The sequence below is a fragment of the Mirounga angustirostris genome, unplaced genomic scaffold (assembly GCF_029215605.1).
Source record: "Mirounga angustirostris isolate CCGP_5_RB_7025 unplaced genomic scaffold, mMirAng1.0.hap1 SCAF_4, whole genome shotgun sequence".
Classification (NCBI taxonomy): Eukaryota; Metazoa; Chordata; class Mammalia; order Carnivora; family Phocidae; genus Mirounga; species Mirounga angustirostris.
This window is the reverse complement of record NW_026991712.1, coordinates 168,646,736-168,666,842: the sequence shown is the minus strand read 5'-3', so window position 1 is coordinate 168,666,842 and position 20,107 is coordinate 168,646,736. Positions and strand designations below refer to the sequence as shown.

The window sequence follows — 20,107 nt, the reverse complement described above, 5'->3', positions numbered from 1 at the left end:
TCAGCTGAGAAGCACAGCTCTCCGGAGGCCCAGGAGCACGTGTGGACTTGACGTGCTTCAGACACAGAGCACACCCTGTCTCCGTCGGACTGAGGTGGGGATGATCTTCCCTGCCAGTGGGGCTTGTCCGACACGATGGGATGGGCGTAAAGCTGTGACATGAACATGGTCGGCCACTTGGTGCTTCTTCTGAAAGAAGCCTCCCTAAGGACTGAGACACGTGGCTGGGAGCACATTCCCTAGCAGCTGCATAATTCAAGATGACCTAATGGAGGATTTCGACTTAGGAAGAAAGCAAAGCATTTCCCAAGGCATCTCAGAGTCAATAGAGGTTCACCAGGCTTACTGTCCTCACCCTTAGGGTTGGATCCAATGGGAACCCTATGAGAAAAAAGCAGACCGATATCAGGGGAAAAAACCCAAAAGGGCTGCCTGTTCTTGTCTATATGCTGGCCAGTAAGCTAGATACTTTCACATATGTTGCTCCTAAAAAGCCAATTACACTGAAATTGCCAACGAGGAAACAGATTCAGAGAGGTGAAGTGATTTACCCAAGATCACACAGTCCTGTATGTTGTGGAGCCAAGATCTGAAGGGCTCTAAAGGATTCCTGCACCACACTCTTCAACTTAGGGAACACACAGTGATGGCACGTTAGTCACGTCCTTTTTTTTTATTGTGGTAAAATACACATAACATAAAATTTACCATTTTCACCATTTTTAAGTACATGAAGCACATTCACACTGTTATGCAGCCATCACCACCACCCATCTCTAGAACTTTCTTCATCTTCCCCAACTGAAACTCTGTCCCCATTAAATAATAATTCCCCATTCTGTCTTCCTCCAGCTCCTGATAATCCCCATTCTACTTTCTGCCTCTGTGAATTGGACTACTCTAAGTACCTCATTATTGGTGGAATCATAGAGGTTTTTCGCCTTTTGTCACTGGCTTACTTCACTTGGTTCAGTGTCCTCAAGGCTCATGCATGTCATAGCGTGTGTCAGAATTTCCTTCCTTTTTAAGGCTGAATAATGTTCTTTTGTATGTATAGACCACATCTGGTTTATCCATTCATTTGTAAGTAGACACTTGGGTTGCTTCCACCTTTTGGCTATTATGAAAAGTGCTTGTTTGAATGTATACAGATACCTCTTTGAGACCCTGCTCTTCATGCTTTTGGGTATGTACTCAGAAGTGGAATTGTTGGACCATATGGCATTCTGTTTTCAGTTTTTTGAGGAATCGCCATACTGTTTTCCACAGTGGCTGCACCATATCATATTCCCACCAAAAGTGCACCAATTTCTCCACATCCTTGTCAACACTTGTTATTTTTTTTTAATATTTATTTATTTATTAGAGCAAGCATCACGCTAGCATGAGAGCATGAAGGGGAGCAGAGGGAGAAGGATAATCCCAAGCAGACTCCCCACTGAATGTGGAGCCTGATGAAGAGCTCAATCCCACCACCCTGAGCCAAAATCAAGAGTTGGACGCTTAACCAACTGAGCCACCCAGGTGCCCCTCTGTTTTGTTGATAGTAGTCATCCTAATAGGTGTCAAGTGGTATCTTATTGTGGCTTTGATTTTCCTGATGACTAATGATGTTGGGCATCTCTTTATATGCTTATTGGCCATTTTTATATCTTCAGGGAGATGTATGTTCAAGTCCTTTGCCCATTTTTACATCCAGTTGTTTGCTTTTTTTTTAGTATTGATTTGTAGAATTTCTTTATCTATGCTGCATATTAACCCCTTATTGGGTATATGATTTGCAAATATTTTCTCCCATTCTGTGAGGCCTTTTTACTCTGTTGATAGTGTCCTTTGATGCACCAAACTGTTGAGATTTATTTATTTATTTTAGAGGTGGGGAGGAGCAGAGGGAGAGGGAGAATCTGGAAGCAGTCTCCCTACTGAGCATGGAGCCTGATGCAGGGCTCAATCCCAGGATCCCGGGATCATGACCTGCGTTGAAATCAAGAGTCGGTTGCTCAACCCAACTGAGCCACCCAAGCACCACACCAAATTGTTTAATTTTGATATAGTCCAGTTTATTTGTTTTCCTTTTGTGCTTTTGGTGGCATATCCAAGAAATCATTGCCAAATCCAGTGTCATGTAGCTTTTCCTCCTATGTTTTCTTCTATGAGCATTATAGTTTTACATTTAGGTCTTTCATTTATTTTGAGTTAATTTTTTTTAAAGATTTTATTTATTTATTTTATAGAGAGACACAGCGAGAGAGGGAACACAAGCAGGGGGAGTGGGAGAGGGAGAAGCAGGCTTCCCACTGAGCAGGGAGCCTGATGTGGGGCTCGATCCCAGGACCCTGGGATCATGACCTGAGCTGAAGGCAGACGCTTAACGACTGAGCCACCCAGACGCCCCCATTTTGAGTTAATTTTTTATATGGTATAAGGTAAGGGTCTAATGTCATATCTACAACTTTTTGCAATAGAAAAAAAATAGAGGCCAACAGTAGGGTTTTGAGGGGTGGGGCAGTTAATGATTTATTTTTCCAGAAAGTTCAGTCTCTCACCCAGTCTTGTTCTTCCCTTCATCAGCTTCTACACAGTAGTCAAAGTGATCTTCTAAGAAACACACATAAATCAAACCACATCACTCCCTTGCTTAAAATCTCCAGTGGCTTCCCGCTGCACTCAGAATAAAACCCAAACTTTTTCTTGTGCATGATTTGACCCCTGCTGACTTTTCCCTGCTGAATCTTCTGTTGCTTCTTCTTGGGCTTACTGCCATTTAGTCACACTTAATGTCTGACCATTCCTGAAGCTCATTAAGCTCTTTCCTGTCACAGGGTCTTTGCACATGCTGTTCTTTCTGCTTGAAACAATCTACCTCCTTATCTTCACCTGGCTGACTCCTTCTCATTTTTTCCAACCTGGTAGAAATGTCACCTTGTCTTAGCTGAAACTACCATAACAAAATACCATACATTGAGTAGCTTAAACAATAGAAATTTATTTTCTCACAGTTCTGGAGGCTAAAAATGGCAGATTAAGGTGCCAGCATGGTCAATTTCTGATGAGAGTTCTCTTTCTGGCTTCTAGATGGCCACTTTCTTGCTGTGTCTTCACCTGGCAAGGAGAGAGAGGGGGAGAGAAGGGGAGAGAGAGGAGCAACCTTCTGGATGTCTCTTCTTATAACTCAGTTCATAGCTCACATGCTCAGAGAAGCCATTGTTGACCTTCTGATATAAGCCAGATTCCTTTCACAAACCTCCCTCACACTCCTGCTGGGTAGTGTCCATCACTACACCCTGTTCTTACCCTTCATGGTAGAGCAGTAATAGTGGGTAACTATATATTAATTAGTGTAGCAGTTTGTTCAATGTCTGGTCCCTCCCTAAGACCATAAATTTTAAGAAACTAGACTGTCATCTCTACTCCTATATTCCTTACTTAGTGCCTGGCACATACCAGATACTTGATTAATACCTGTTGGAAGAGTGAACAAACCTCAGCCTATAGTAAATTCACATTCCTTGACTTTTTTACTAACTATGGGATGGGCTGGGGACAGGAAGGAAGGTAACATGCACTGAGGGGCAGTATAGCAAAGCCATTACCACATGTTGGCACTAGACAGCCTGAATTAAATACCAGCTCTGCTACTTACTGGTCGTGTGACCTTGGGCAAATTACTTCATCTCTTGTGCCTGAGTTTATGTTCCTTAAGAGATATCAACACATATTTGGATGATGAAAAGCAATTTGAAGGGGAGTAACAGGCTGAGCAGGGGTGAGGTGTGGGACTGAAAACAGGGGCAGAAGATGGATTATCTATAGAGGGAGCATTGAGACCCTTAGCCGCCGCCCCCCCCCCCCCCAGTATGCTGCACAATCAGGTGAGTAACCCTCCACTCTGCAAGAGGTTGAGGGTTTTTCCCCTGAGAAATTAACCTGGAAAAACTCTGAACTTGGGACCAGCAGACACAGAAAGGGTCAGAGTGAGATACCAAATGGAAAGTGGGGAGGAGGTCCACAGACCCCTCCTCCAGCTCTGCTACCATAATCCTGACAGCTAGAAGTATGCTCCCCAAGCAGGAGGTTGGAGGATTCTTTTCTCAAGGCCCCAGAGAAAACACATGCGGACACTGATATTTAGATATTCCCCAATATAAAAGCTTAGTTTTTGCCCAGTTGACAGGACCCCCACACTGATGTGTGCACATGTGTGTGCGCATGCACACACACACACACAGGGCTGCCAATTAGTTATTTAGTACTACTCAAAGATCAACCTTTTCAGGGCACTTGGGTAGCTCAGTCAGTTAAGCATCTGCCTTCAGCTCAGGTCATGATCCCAGGGTCCTGGGATTGAGCCTTGCAACAGGCTCCCTGCTCAGCGGGGAGTCTGCTTCTCCCTCTGACCCTCCCCCTTTTCATGCTCTCTCTCTCTCACTCTCTCAAATAAATAAATGAAGTCTTAAAAAAAAGATCAACCTTTAGTCACATATCACTAGATATTTGAAGGAAGTCTCTAGGATAAAAGAGGGAGGGCAAGTAGACAAACAATGTTTGAAGCAAATAGACAATGCAGTAAGCAGAAGAAAATACAAAACAAAAATTATTAGTATCCTCAGAGAAATAAGAGAAGATATTGTATCCATGAAATAAGATGCTATAAATGATATATAAAAAAGAAATAACAAAAGAAAAAGAAATGACACTGGGAAAATAAAACATGAGAGCCAAAATAAAAAAGTCAATAGAAGGGTTGAGAGGTATGAAAAGGAAATTTCCCAGAGGATGTACCAAAAAGACAAAGAGATGGAAAATGGAAAAGATAAGAAAATTAAAGGATCAATCAAGAGGCCCAATATCTGACTGACAATTTTCTAGGGATTCCAGAGAAAGCAGAGGGGAGTTAATTATCAAAGAAATGAAGTGAGGATATTTCACACTGAAGGACATGAATCTCAGAATGAGAGGGCCCGATACAAATGAAAAAGAACCACCCTAAGGCATATCATCACAAAATATCAGAATACCAGGGATAAAGAGAAGATCCTAAAAGTTTTGGAGGTGGGAAGAACAGATTATATACACATCATCAGGAATCAGAATGGTTTCAGATACCTCTGTGGCAGCACTGGAAGCTAGAAGATGAGGGAGCCATGCCTTCAAAATTCTGGTGGAAAATTATTTCCAATCTACTATTCCATATATAGTCAAGGAAATTAGAAGTGAGCATAGAATAAAGACATTCTCAGACATGCAAAGATATAAAAATTTTACTTCCTATGTGCCCCTTTTTAGGAAGTGACTAGAAGATGTGTTTCACCAAAATGAGGTCATAGACCAAGATAGAAAAGAATTGCAAACCAGGAAGCAGGTTCTTCAACATAGTAGGACAGGTATGCAGCTGGTCTAGAAAGCAACCAGTCCCAAATTGAAAGGGAGGAGGAAAGGCTCCAGGAGGTGAATCACTAGGAAAACAAAAGTAGCTGATAGCTTATATGACTATGTGGACAAAGCATTTTACAGATCTGCTAGAATGTTTGAGGAGATTTAACAATATGTACATAGAATTGAGGGAAAAAGAGGCAATTATTAACTCCAGGAAAAACAAAAATATGTACAGAAAATAAATGTAATTATAGTATACCATTTGGTTCAGCAATGGACAATATAAAGTCATAAGAGTGTATAGCCTAAAAGAAAGAATGTAACCCCCAAATTTTAATTTAAGAATTTAGAAGTTGCGATAAAACTATATGAAAGGATGCAGAAAGGAAGTGGAGCTGGGTAGTGTAAGAGTTAATACTCATCTACTGTATTAGTGGTTGTGGAAGACATTAACTAGTGTTCACTAATATCTGGTTCTTCTTGCTTCTGGGCACATAGAAGACGGTATTTCTCAACCCCTTGTAGTTGGGTGGGGCCACATGACCAGTCCAGTCACTCAGCTTCAGGTGGAAATGCTGTGTTGCTGCTAGAATGTAGCTTAGATGATCCTGCAGCTGTCTCTTCTCCCTCTGTGGTGATTAAGGAGGTCTTGGGTTAAGACGGCAGAACCACAAGATTGAAACAGGCTGGCATTGCCTCATGGGATATAGTCCTAGAGACACTGAATGGACTCTGCAAGGATGAGAAATAAACCTTTATCGTGTGAAGCCACTGAGATTTTGGGATTATTTGTTACTGCCTGTAGCCTGGCTTAACTGATACAAACTTCAACATGTACTGTGTAAAACTGATAAATTAGGAAATGGCCATTTAAGCACATTATTTAGAATTATGGAGACAATTGCCAGAAGAATAAAAATATTAAAAGTGGTTGCCTCTGGGGAACAGGAAAGAGGAGTAAGGAACCTGTTTTCATTATAGTACTACATTACTTTTTTACACAATGTAATTGTATTACATTGGCAGAAGTAAAATTTTATAAAAAGCTGTGTGTGGGGTGCCTGAGTGGCTCAGTCGTTAAGCGTCTGCCTTCGGCTCAGGTCATGATCCCAGGGTCCTGGGATTGAGCCCCACATTGGGCTCCCTGCTCTGCGGGAAGCCTTCTTCTCCCTCCCCCGCTCCCCCTGCTTGGGTTCCCTCTCTTGCTGTGTCTCTCTCTCTCTGTCAAAAAAAAAAAAAAAAAAGGCAGCTCTGTGTGTGTGTGTGTGTGTGTGTGTTGAAAGGATTCCCACCAAACCACTGCAGTGGGTGTCCATAGCAGGGAGGGCATGCTAGACTGGACATCTGAGGAACTACGGGTGTGGCTGGACATGGAAGGTACTATGGGAATGGAGTCCACCCCAATGGAATGCCAGTCTGAGGAATTTGATTTCCAATCAGATGGCAATGGGGAGCCATGGAAGAATTGTAAGCAGTAGAGTATCCTGAGCAATCCTAGCAATCTGACTTACCTGGATGATGAATTGTTGGGGGGGAAGCTGCGTGGTCTCCGTGAGAGCTGATGAGACCTGGACTAAGACCTGCATACAACAAGTGTCTATCAAGGGCCTGTTGTTTGCCAGGCACTCCTGGTATGCCCAGCCACAGAGCAGGGAACAAGATGGACAGAGCCCCCTGCCTTTGGGGAGCATACATGGGCGAGAGAGGCAAATGGAGAGAAAAAAAGTATAAGTCAGGAGGTGGTTCATACTATAAAGAAAAATGAAGCAACTTAAGGAGACAGAGAGATGGTGGGGAGAGGGGTACTCTAGTTAGGGTGGCCAGGCGTGGCCTCCCTGAGGAGGTGACATTTGAATAGAGTCCTGAATTAAGGGAAGGAACAAGCCATGCAAAGTGTGGGGTTCCAGGCAGAAGGAACAGCAGTCTGGAGGACCTGAGGTGGGAATGGGCTTGATATGTCCAGGGCACAGCAAAGAGGCCAGTGGTGGGGCACGCTGGCGAGGCCCATCCGTCAAGGGGAAAGTTCTGGGGCCAATTCATGGAATACGGAGAGAACCTCAGGGAGCCACTAGTGGGTTGAAAGCAGGAGAGCGGCATGATTTGTCTGATTTGGCCAGGCTTGGCAGCGGTTTAGCTGGGGCTGGGTGGGTGGGGGTGGGCCGGTTTGTTAGGATCGGAGCCTCTGCGGCTCTGCCCAGCAGTCAGTGCGGTGCCTCTCAGCCCGCCTGGACCAGCGACAGCAGCTTCATCACCCACTTCCCAGCATCCCAGCCCCCTCTGGGAATTGAAGGATCCTCACAAATCAAAATAGCAGGCAAAGAACAGCCTCTAATTGTTCTGCGTAAAAGAGGCGAAATTAGACGAGTCAGCTGTGGGGTTGAGACCGCCTCCCACACAGCTGTGATCCCGCACCCCGCTGAAGACAGACTTCCCGAGACTTGAAATTCTGCTGTCTCCGAGCAAAACTTCTTGCTTCTCCAGCCCCAGGACCAATGACAGCTATTTGGGGAGGGAGTGAGACAGATGCTGGCCCTGGAGGACAATGAGTGAGTCAGACCAAAAAAAAAAAAAAAACAACAAAAACAAAAAAAACAAAAAACTTCCCTTCATGAAGGAATAGCCTTAGCTGGTATGAGTTCATTCAGTCATTCAAAACACATTGAGGGCACTCAGTGTGCATTCATCAGCTCTCATGGCAACACTGCACATCCCGGGTGCCCAGGGCTGGGTGTGGTAGCAGGGGGTTTCTAGAGGGGTAGAGGCATGCAGTGTGGTTCCACCCTGGGGGTAGAGTGGAGAGAGAGCACTGGTCTGGGAGTCAGGAGGTCTAAGTTCTTGCCTTGGCTCTGCCGCTGTCGCCGTGTGACCTTGGGTGAGTCATGCCACCTCCCTGGGCTTCAGTTTTCCTGTCTTTTCTCAATATGGGCTTTAGGCCACATAGTGTTTCTCAAACTTTAGAGCCCATAAGAATCATTTGGGGGTAGTGCTTGTTAAAGATGAAGATTTCTAGGGCACCTGGATGGCTCAGTCGGTAGAGCATGCGACTCTTGATCTCAGGGTCATGAGTTCAAGCCCCATGTTGGGCCTTGAGCTTACTACAAAAAAAAAAAAAAAAAAAAAAAAAAAGACGATTCCCAGGACTGGTTGTCAAAGATTAAGATTTAGTAGGTCTGGGGTGGGGTCTAAGAATCTGCTGTTCCAGGAGTTCTGAAGGGAGTCCTTGGACCACACTTCCATAAAATCACTTTCCCTCAATCTCTCAGGGCTCCTTCTGCTCTGAAATTTGAGGAGTTGCTTACGCAACCCTTCTTTCTCTGGGTGTCTCGCATCATTCTAGGGGCATGAAAGAAGTCCTTATCCCTGCCTTGATGTACCTGTGTGTTTCTGCAGTGATCACACTGCACTGGGACAGTGTGTCCCAGTGTACGCAGCCTCCTCCAGGCTGTCCGCTGCCCAGCACAGGCCCTGGTACAAAGGGGGCCATGATGGAAATGGTGGCCGAACAAGGGGCCTGTGTGGTGCAGGTAGCCACAGAGCAGTGTCGAGCATGGAGGGGTGTTTCAGGTGCAGGAGGGCTCAGTTGCAGACCTCTGGCTTGGATACCTGGGCTCATGCCCTGGGTTGGATGTATAGGTGGGTCCAGCTGCTTGGGGATAAGAAGGTCTGGAGGGGACCACAGGAAGGACTGGGAGTCCTGGTCCACCGCAGAGGGCACCCCAGGAGGTGTAAGGCCCCAGCCAGTCTGCTAGGCAGAACCCCTTCCTCAGAGCTGGCCAGTCATATTTCCAAAAGGTCAGTGGCAGAAGCCAGAGGGTCAGGTCACTCTTGTCTAGTCCCCAGCTTCATCCTTCATAGATGAAGAATAACTATCATATACTGAACACTTGCCGTGCTTTGAGCTCAGGGCTAAGTGCTATATCATCCCATTACATTTCACAAAAACCATACGAGGTTAGTAAAACATCACTCCCCCCCGCCCCTTTTTTTACAGTTACAGGCACAGAGGCTTAGAGAGTTCACGTTACTAGCCCAGAGTCCTTCAGTTAATAAATAGTAGAAGTGGGGTTAGAACCTAGACCTGTTTTCCTCTGGAGCCCAGTTTTATTTTTAACCATGTTACTTAGTACCCCTCAGAAGATGAAGGGCTTTTCCTAAAATACCTTCTGCCAAAGTCAGCCACAGCCAGAGAAATCCTTTTGCATCTGCTGTAGTGAAAAGGGGTGATGCTGAGTCAGGTGGTTCAGGGTTCTCCTCCCACCTCTGCCCCTGACCTTTTGCATGACCTTGGGCAAATCATTTCCCTCTCTGAGTCTTAAGTGAAACTGAAATCTGTGAAATGGGAACAATTACACGCACACTTGTTTTGAAGGTACACTAAGATGAAGACAGCCACCAACATCTACATCTTCAACCTGGCCTTGGCAGATGCACTGGCCACCAGCACGCTGCCCTTCCAGAGTGCCAAGTACCTGATGGAGACATGGCCCTTCGGGGAACTGCTCTGCAAGGCTGTGCTCTCCATTGACTACTACAATATGTTCACCAGCATCTTCACCCTCACCATGATGAGTGTTGACCGCTATATTGCCGTCTGTCACCCCGTCAAGGCCCTGGACTTCCGCACACCCGCCAAGGCCAAGCTGATCAACATCTGCATCTGGGTCCTGGCCTCGGGTGTGGGTGTCCCCATCATGGTCATGGCTGTGACCCGCCCCCGGGGTGAGTGAGGGCAGAAGTTGTGGTCCAGGGCCACTGACCACAGGAGGCAGCATGGGGGCCCCTGTGGGTTTGTAGGCCACTTGCTAGAGTAGGTGTGGGTGGTCCACACTGGTAGAGGTGTGGATTCCTGATCAATGAAAAGTGTGGCTGGCTGGCCAGTGAGAGTGTGGGGAGTCAGCCAATGGAATGTGAATGGTTGACTGTTGTGAGGATGAATGATTCATCAGTGGTCAGATGGGTTGCTGGCCAAAGGAAATGTATGAATGAGATTGTGGAGGGTTGGGCTGTGGGCGTAGCTGCTGGCCAGGAGTTTGTGGATGACTGACTCAAGGGGATATAGATGGATGGCCAGTGGGGCGAGGGTGTCACTGACCAGTGAGTCATGGAGGCCATAAGAGCTGCAGTCTCATCCCAAATGCCCTTCCACCCCAGTGTAAAAACCACTGGCCCAGATGACCAAGGCAAGCCTTAGAGAATATCCTGCAGAGGACGACAGGTGCATTTGCTCAGAGTAAGAATGGTCGTTAATATAGTAGCTACCTGTATCAGTCAGGGTAGCAGCTGTAACAAGCAATCTCCAGAGTTCAGTGCTGAACAGTACAGAGGTTTATTTCTCACTCACAGTCTAACGTGAGTCAGAGGAGAAGCTCGATTCCACAGTTCTTCAGGGACCCGGGTGCCAAACGATGGTTTTGGAATCTTCCACCGCTGGCATTTGGCCAGCAGATGAGTACAGAGAAGGAGTGATGAGAGAGCATGACCAACTTTGAAATGTTATGGCCCATCCCTTCCTAGTGATAACTGGTTACATGGCCCCACCTTGACATAAGGAAGTGGGACAGGGAGTTTAGCAGGGTGCCAATGACACTCTCTGAGCCACAGTGTATCATGGGGCATTGAGAAGTTTACAGGAGGCTAAATGTGTAAAATACTTAGGACAAGGCAGGGATGCCTACCTCTGTTTGACCGTAAGAACATCCAGAATCAGAGAGGTCAGGCGGTTTACTTAGGGTCATGTGGCAGGCATTGGCGGAATTTGGCCTACAACCCAAGGCTCCTGCCCTCATGTCTGTTACTCCTATTGGCCCCTGAGGAGGAGGTTTGCAGAGGGTCGGTGCTGTGGGTTGAAGGGGAATAGGCTTGGTGGGAGGCCTTTTGACCACCCTTAACCCCCACGGAGGTAGAGCGCCTGTGCTCTCATATAGCTTCTGTGCAATTGGTCTTGACTCAGCAGCTGGGCCCCATTCCACACTGTCAGCCTTCAGTTTTTTGGGCCATTAACTGCAGCCCTGCTGGGGGCCAGACCAGATAGGTCTCCTCACTCCACACTCCATCCCCTATACACACTCCCCCACTCAGCACTTGTTGGTTCTGTATGTAACTTGCCATGTGACCTTGGACAAATGCTGGTCCTCTCTTGAGCCTTGTTCTGGCATCTGCACAATGAAGTCCTTGGACTCAGCCCTGGGGGTCTTGCCATCCTGCTGTCTGGTGGACCCACTCTGTGGATCCCCAGTACCCTTCCTACAACTCTCAGGCTCCAAGTCCACTGTGTGGCTCCCTCAAAACCCGAAGTTCCAGGTCAGTTGCAGGTCTGTGTCTGAATCCCAAAACATCCCTAAAGTGCTCATCCAGCCCACACCCACACTCCAGGAACAGGGAACTCATTCCATCCTGGGTGCACCTCTGGACCAATCTGGCAGTCAGGAAGTTCTTCTTGCCATTAAGCTGAGATCTGTCTCCCTGACCCTAGCCCTGACTTTTGGACTCCTAAATGTATCTGCCTCTCTGTCCTGTGAGTGCACCAAGAGCTTGAACCCCCCTGTGCTAAGTGTTTCACATGCCTTAGCCCATTGAATCCTCACAACCCTGTGAGGTTTAGGTACTGTTATTAGTCCCACTTAATGGAAGTTCTCCTGGAGGCTGAATAATTTGCCCAGGGCCACACCCCACAGTTAGCAGGGCCCAAGTTTTGCTCTTAACTCATCATGCTTTCTAGATCTGTCTCAGCAGTGTTGTCCTCATTGGAGCTAGTCTGGAAATGGGTAGGGTGTTTTGAGTTCTCACAATGACTGGCATTTGGTGGGCTTGGGCTAAATTATATCATTACTGCTGTCCATGGATGTAGAGGCTTCTAAAGGGACTGGAAGAAAATATAGAAAGGAGACCTCCTGGATTAGGGCCAATCCTGCTGGGGTCTTTAAGGATGAGTAGGAGTTCACCAAGTACAGAAGTGTAGGAGGACATTCTGGGCAGAAGAATCACCTTGAACAAAGGCCAGAAGGAGGTGTGGTACCTGACCAAGCCAAGAAGGGTGGTGAGCAGGCAGGGTCACCTAGGTCCACACGCTCCTCACCTGCTGTCTCTCCTTGTTTCCCCGGCAGACGGGGCAGTGGTGTGCATGCTCCAGTTCCCCAGCCCTAGCTGGTACTGGGATACGGTGACCAAGATCTGCGTGTTCCTCTTGGCCTTCGTCGTGCCCATTCTCATCATCACCGTGTGCTACGGCCTGATGCTGCTGCGCCTGCGCAGCGTGCGCCTGCTGTCGGGCTCCAAGGAGAAGGACCGCAGCCTGCGGCGCATCACGCGCATGGTGCTGGTGGTGGTGGGCGCCTTCGTGGTGTGCTGGGCGCCCATCCACATCTTCGTCATCGTCTGGACGCTGGTGGACATCGACCGCCGCGACCCGCTCGTGGTGGCCGCGCTGCACCTGTGCATCGCGCTCGGCTACGCCAACAGCAGCCTCAACCCCGTGCTCTACGCCTTCCTCGACGAGAACTTCAAGCGCTGCTTCCGCCAGCTCTGCCGCACGCCCTGCGGCCGCCCGGAGCCCGGCAGCTTCAGCCGCGCCCGCGAGACCACGGCCCGCGAACGGGTCACCGCCTGCACCCCGTCCGACGGTCCCGGCGGGGGGGCCGCCGCCTAAGCCGCGCCGGCCCGGCGCGCCGCGCGCTCCTCCGGGGTGACCTGGCCGTCACCCGGGCCCGCAGGGGGCGGGGCCGCGACGCGGAATGGGGCCGAAGGGGCCTCTGGCTTGGAGAAGGGGGTCGGGCTGGAGCCCAGGCGGGGGCCGAGAGGCGGGGCCCCTGCATTGGGGTGGGCCTCTGGGCTGGGGCGGGGCGAGGGGCGGGCCGGGGGCGGGGCCTCTGGGCTGAGGGCGCGGCCGGCGGCTTTGGGTCGGGTGCGGGGAGCTAGCGACTCTCGGGGAGTGAGGCCTGTGGCTCTGGGACCGGGCCGCTGAAAGGGACCTCTGCGGCGGGCCTCAACCTTGGGACAGCCTCGGGTTCTAGCCAGAGCCGGCCTTGCTGGCCTGGGACCCAGGACCCAGGGGGCCTTGGTGGAGACCGAGGCTTGAGAACAGGGCTGCAAGACTGGGTCTCTGTGTGGTGGGGAGAGGCCTCTTCTGGGGGCAAAAGAGAAGGACAGGGGATGGTGGCCTCAACCTTGGGGTAGAGTCCCAGCCCCGAGTTCTAGCAAGAGGCGAGGTTGCCGAGGTCCAAGGTCCAACTGGACTGTCGTTATAAATAAAGAGAAAAAAAATCCAGAGGGAGAGAGAAACAATATGCCTTTTCTGTCCTTGACAGTCATTTTCTTGGAATGGCCTCAGCATCGATGTAGTGTCCCCAGCACTTTGTCAGTGGGGCTTGGGACAGGACGGTGGAGCAGGGCCAGTGCCTTCAGGCGAGGGTAGCAGGACAGGATCTCAGTTGGGGTAGGGGTTCTGTGGGGCTCAGAAGGAGGAGGTGCCAGTCGGCCTCTGTGCCAAGGATGGTGGGTGGGCAGAGGCAGAGGCGAGGCTGGGGAACTTCTGCTTAGACATTAGGTCCTCGAGCCGGAGGGCAGATGCTTTTGGGGGTCCCGACTTATCTGCCCAGGTACTGGAGGACAGAGGACAATGCTAGTGAGAGCCCCATGGATGGTAAGTGGCAACTGGGACTGGGTGGGGGCATCTGAAGGACCAGTGTGGACTTTTCCTCCTGCCCATCTTGGGTCTCTGATAAGAACCTCTAGGAAATCCTCTTCCTTCTCCCAACACGTGGCTGTGCCCAGTGTATCCGGTGTTTCCAAGCAGCTGGAACTGCCCACACAGGGGCCTGTCTCTGATGGAACTGGGAGGAAGAAGGCTTTCCTAACTGCAGTGCTAGCGTCCATGTGTGTCCCTCAGGCCCCACTGCCCTGCTGCCCCCTTCCAGCTGCTGAGGGCAGGTCGTCCCAGAGCGAGGCATAGGAGTTTCTCTCTTCATGTGTTTGGCATTTTATTCAGGCATTCCCAGATCGTTGCTTTCCTATCAGGGTCTGTCCTTGTTCCCTGTGCCTCCCCCGTGCTTCACCTCCTCTCCCCGCCCCTTCCCCCCACAGACACTGCCTCAGTCCCACACCCCTGACTCCCTATTGAAGCAGTGAGCTGACATCCTTGTAGAAACAAATTAATTTTCTTCCCTTTTTGGGACAGATGGAGAGAAACTGACGTCTTTGTCTCAAACCAAAAAAAAAAAAAAAAAAAGATACCTCTTTTCCCTTTGACAGTCACTTCCTTGGAACAAAAGCCGTTCCCTTGTCGAGGAGACTCTCACTCCAGCAGGGGCTGAACTAGCATTCAGGAGGTTGGGGGCTTAGGCACCAGGATGGGCGTTGGGCACATTAAGGGTAGAACTACCCTTAGTTGACAAAGCACAGCCCCCTTCTCAGGGTACGGACCCCAGAAGCTCCAGACCTAGGAATTTTCTTCCTCCAGGAAATGGCTTCAGTAGCACTTTGGAAGATGCAGAGCAGTGCCAGTGCCCCTAGAGACTTCTGTGTCTGAATGGGAGGGGAGTGTGTCAGCAAGGCAGGGACCCTCCTGGACACTCCTGATCATGTGGGACCCCTCCTGCTAATGCCTTGGAGAGATGTCAGAGAGAGGAGACAATTTAGGGATGGGGGGATGGGGAGACTTCTGAAGAAGGTGACATTGGACCCAGAGCTGTTGATTCTCCCCGCAAGGACTGTGTCCCCTTCAACTCTCTCAAGGCTGCTCTGGGTTTGCTCACTGCCATTTCCCATGGCTATAACAGATCTGGCTGCTTTTTTACTACTTCTCATACATAAATGTGTCCTGGGGTCTGCAGAGGCTGGGTCCAGACCACGTGCATTTAAGGTAAAGCAAACTTGTACCAAAATCAACTTGATGCCAGGCTGTGCACCCCAGGGATTGGGACTTGGATATAAGTCAGATACAGCCTGGCCCTCAGAAAGTTCAAGCCCAGGCTGGGAGACAAGGCATCAACAGAGCATTGCATCTCAGTGTCATGGGGAAGTGTCTTTTCTAGCTTTTTACTAAGACACATTTGTAGCAATTCTAGAAGAGTTGGAAAAGCGTCAGAGGGCCTTAAAGGACGTGTAGGAGTTGGCCGCCAAGAAGAGGGAACAGCGTGTGCAAAAGCATGGAAATGTTGAGGTGCTTGGCAAACCCGAGAAAAGCTGTGTGCATCTCGAGTATGGGGCTTAACTGAGCACTTTCGAGTGCCAGGCTCTGTGCCAAGCGCTTCACACACATCATGCCATCTGAGCCTCATGACAGCCCAGGAGAGGTACTGTTACCCTTATTTTAGACAACAGGCTCAGAGGTCAAGTCACTCATTCCTAAGTCGCAGAGCCTGTTGGTGGCAGCAGAACTCAGGTCAGTAGGACTCCAGGGTCTGAGTTTCTGGTGAATTCTGGGCATCAGTGATATAGAAGAGCCTTAGTTGCTGGAACCCCGGAATGAGGATTTCTGAAGACTTAAAACCAAATGGAAAACTCTGAAGGAAAAGGGCAATTTTCCATGAACTTTTGTTCCTCCTGAAGCTCTCCAAACCTTCACATTTCAAAAAGTACTGTGCACGATGCATTTTGAAGTTCCAAATTGACAGTATAATTCTAGATCATTACAGGGCTCTCAAAACTGTGAAGTAGGTCTGATTCCTCCCCCCCCCCCACCCCCCAGGTTTCCACTCCTCTATCTTCAGGAGGTGGAGGCAAGTTTTTGCCTCTGGTTTCAAAATGTCCTACAATTTCCTATCTTTTCTTGTGGTGACAGAGATAGAGGTGAAAGTTGGAGTCAGATTTTGGCTTTCCCTCGCGGTGCCTCCGTTTCCTTATCTGTAGAACAGACTTCATTCATGGGGCTGCTGTGAGGACTTCATGAGTTAATGTACAGATAGGGTCCCGATCATAGGTAATCTCTTAGCACATGGCGAGTAGTTGCCATTACTCAGGAGTGGTGCTGCAGAACAAGGTCGGAAAAGCAGATGAACTTTCAGGGGCAGCAATGCAGAGAGAAGAGACCGGGGACCCAGCCTGGGGATCCCCCCTGCTTTCTAGGCACAGGAGCCACGGCGAGGCGCAGAGAGTGAGAAGCTGCTGGAGAAGCAAGAGGAGGATGGGGAGGATGTGCTGCCATAGAAACTGGAGGAGGAGGGCGTTCCCAGGGAGAGGGAGTGATGGATAATGTCAAGTGTCATATAAAAGAGGTTGGAGGTGGGGAGGGCAGGAGGGTGATGGGAATAAAGCAGAGTCTTCAAGTTCAGTTTCCTACATGGCTTGGAAAGCCCCAAATCTGGATTCAAATCTCAGCGCTGAAGCTAAGTGGCTGGGTGGCCCAGGCGAGGCAGTTGCCCTCTCTGAGCTTCTGTTTTCTCTTAGATCTAAGACAAGGGAATGGGTCAGTCTCTGATGTTTTGTCTCTAACAAAGAGTCCTGATTCTGCTGGGTTCTTGGCGGCTTGCTTGCAGTGAGATCTTAGGCAGGTCACTTCACCTCCAAGAATCCCATCTGAAGGCTAGAGATACGGCAAGGGAGGTGCCTACCAAAGTGGCTGGCACATAGTAGGCCCCCAGTCCAGAATTATTCTGTGCCAGTGGTGGGGAGTGAGAGGCAGTGGTCTAAGGAGGCTTGCTTAGCTTGGAATTTGAAATGTCCCTCTAGGTGGAGGAAGCCACCAGCATCTGGAGAGGACTTGGAGGAACCACAGTCCAGGCTAGGCCCCCACTAGGCCTCTGCCCAAAGACCAGCCCGTCTGTTTTCAGCGGCAGATCCTTAGCCTGGCCTCCGGCTGCCTTCCCCAGCTGGACCTACTGCAGATCCAGGCTGGGAACCAGCTCAGAGGCTTCAGAGCCCCTGGGAAGTAACCCCCGCCGCACACCCCCACCCCCCAGGTCCCGGCGCTCACACACAAAACACTACACGCATATTTCTTTTATCACTTATTTATTATTACATATTCCTTTATTTCATTCCTGGGCGCTGAGCATATAGTGCGGGCAGCTCCGGGGAGGGAGCCCAGCTCTGAGCTTACAGATGCTGGGAGTCCGGAGGAGACTGGCGTGTGGTTCTGGCGGCAGGCAGCTGGGGAGTTCAAAATGGGGCCCGGAGGGGCTGGGGAGAGCCTTCCCTTATCCTAACGTGGCAGAGCGCTGGACCAGGGGGTGGCCCAGGTGCCAACCCCATCCCTGGCGCTGGCCATGAGCCCCACCCGGTGCAGGGTGCTCTCCTGCCACCCTCGGTGAGAGGCCAGTGTGGTAATACTAGTCCGTGATATACAGCAGCCCTCTTTGTTCGAAGCACTTGACATGGGTAATTCACTTAATCTTCACAGCACGACTACGAGGTAGGCACTACAATAATTATTACCTGAGGATCCCGAGGCTCAGGGGAATGGCCTGCCCAAGGCCAGACAGCTTGTCCATGGCTGCACCAGCCAGGAGCCCATCTTAGATCTGTCAAGTCCACTTCCTCTGCTCTCCTCCTCCTGCTCCCACGAGGGAACTGAGGACACAGAGGGCACCGGGGAGACTCGCACCCAGCTCATAGTCCCGGATGGAGCCTCCCCGGTGCTGGGTTCTGTGCCTCATCACCTCGACGGCAGAGGCGCATGCCAGCCTCCCAAGAAACTGCCGTGACCTTGGCGGGTCCCTCTCGCCATCCACTCCCTCCCTGCCTCGGAAGGCTTGCTTGTTCTATCATTTTTCAGCTGCCTGCCTAGGACCTTGGGCGAGTCACTTCACTCTTGGGGCCCCTTTTCTCAGTCGTGGATGACACCACTTACAAGAAGTCGTGGCGATTCACAAAAAGGCTCATCTGTTTTGGTCACACAAATGTTCCCAGCAAATGGCACTGCAGCCGGCACACTCCACCGAGTGGATGGATGACGTGCCTGGTGCACAGTAAATGCTCGAAACGTGGGGCTTTTAATGTGATCGAACCTTTGAGGTTATACCTGCTCTGACCCACATCTCTTACTGCTGTAGGTGGGTCAGGAGCCAGGGACTTTGCCTTTTAACATCTCCTTGAGTTTCAGAAGATGGGACAGCATGCGTTGGAGAAGGAATTTTCAAGAGGACGTCTTCTCTCCAAGTACTTTATACATAGCTTTCCTCTTTTGTCCTCACCAAGCCTGCCCTCCCTGGCACCCAAGAGAGGGGCCCAGTCCAGAAGGAAAGAATGATCCCTGGGTGGCACTGGCCTGGGCCTTCTGGCCAGAACGTTTGAGTCATGGGGATGGAGTCCCTTGGCAGGTGTCAATGCAGGTGACATCCACCTGATGGGGCTCATCTTCCAGAATCTCCCCTTGGGAATGAATAAGTCCCAAGCCAGGAGACGGAATATGGGTTTGACTCTGTCCTCCACTTCCTTGCTTTGTGACTTTGGACAGGTCTCTGTCCCTCTCTGGGCCTCTGCACAATGGAGGGACAGAGGTTGGAGTTGATGGGTTCTGAAGGTTCTGCCATCCTGGGAGAGAACACAGATGTTTCCCTCATGTTCCTTGATCCCAGAAACAGACACCTACCGGTAAGACCCACTGGGCATTTGCCCAGAGGCAGAGGAAAGGGTGCCTGGGGGTCTGGTATTTGTAATTGGAGCTGTCCTACTTTGGGGATGAGGGAGGCAAGCATGTCAAAACGAAGCTTGACTCAAACACCTGGCTTTTTGCCTATCCCAGGTCCTATCTTGGTACCAAGGACCAACCTTCTGATTTCCCAATAAAGAAAAACACTATTCTCGGTGTCCACATCTCTGCTGTTTCCTTTGCTTACCTTCTGTGGTCTCCTCATGGGGGTGGGGGGCCTAGTCTGGGGGTAAGACAGACCTGGCTGCTCGCACTGGATGGGTAGTCTAGCCCCACCTTTGGGACTGTCTCAGAGGGAGATGCAATCCTGTCCTTAAGAACCCTCTCTGGGGCGCCCGGATGGCTCAGTCGGTAGAGCAGGCGATTCTTGATCTCAGGGCTGTAAATTTGGGCCCTGAATTGGGTGTAGAGATTACTTAAAAATAAAATCTTAAAAAACAAACCCATCCGACGGGAGACACACACAAGGCAGCTGTAGCCACTTCCTAGAGCATGCCCCAAACCAAAGCTGGCTTCTAGAAGCCCCTCTCCCCCAACCCTCCAAATTGGCTCCTCCTTCTCTGTGGCCCACCCCCAATCTCAGTCCCTTGTCCTCCAGAGCCCTGCCCACCCCATGTGCCTCTTGGGGCTCCCACTACCTCCCCCCTCCTTTTCCCCTCCCCCCTACTCCGTCCTCCGTTCCATGCTCCTGCCCCACAGTGGCCCTTCTTTTGGTGATTGAAGCCCCAGACCTCCTCTGGGTGCATTGAGGGAAGCCCTGGGTGTGGGGTTGGATGCCCCAAGAGACCTCCACCCTCTCTGGGTTCCCCTCCTCAGTGGTTGCTGGTCCTCAGGGTTAATAAGTAATTCTCTGGAAGGGAAGTTCCTGACCCAGGATCTGCCTCCCCACCAGCTGTGGCCAGGTCTTTAAGAGGGCATCAGGGCCCGGAGCCCCTCTTCCCCTTCTGACGCAACCTCCCTTCAGAGACCCTTAGCCTCTCCTGGCCGGGGCTGCCCGCTCTGGGGCCAGATGTGTCAAGGTACTGAGCACCAATGCGGGTGGGCTGCCCTGACCCGGACTGAGATCTCAACCCCCCTCGGCTGCAGACTGTTTGGGCGGGAGCATGGGCAGGGTGCTTGACGGCCTGGCCTCACCTTACTCACAGG

At 50.3% G+C, this 20,107-nt stretch overlaps 1 protein-coding gene across 1 annotated transcript in view; it reads left to right on the top strand.

The window, feature by feature from the left end:
- OPRD1 (opioid receptor delta 1) overlaps window positions 1-19,125 on the top strand; it is a 38,521-nt gene extending 19,396 nt beyond the window's left edge. The window contains exons 2-3 of the mRNA XM_045898273.3: window positions 9,746-10,095; window positions 12,480-19,125. Coding sequence (XP_045754229.1) covers window positions 9,746-10,095; window positions 12,480-13,021 — 892 coding nt within the window. The 3' untranslated portion in view covers window positions 13,022-19,125. The remainder of the gene's footprint in view (window positions 1-9,745; window positions 10,096-12,479) is intronic.
- Window positions 19,126-20,107: the final 982 nt, after the last annotated feature.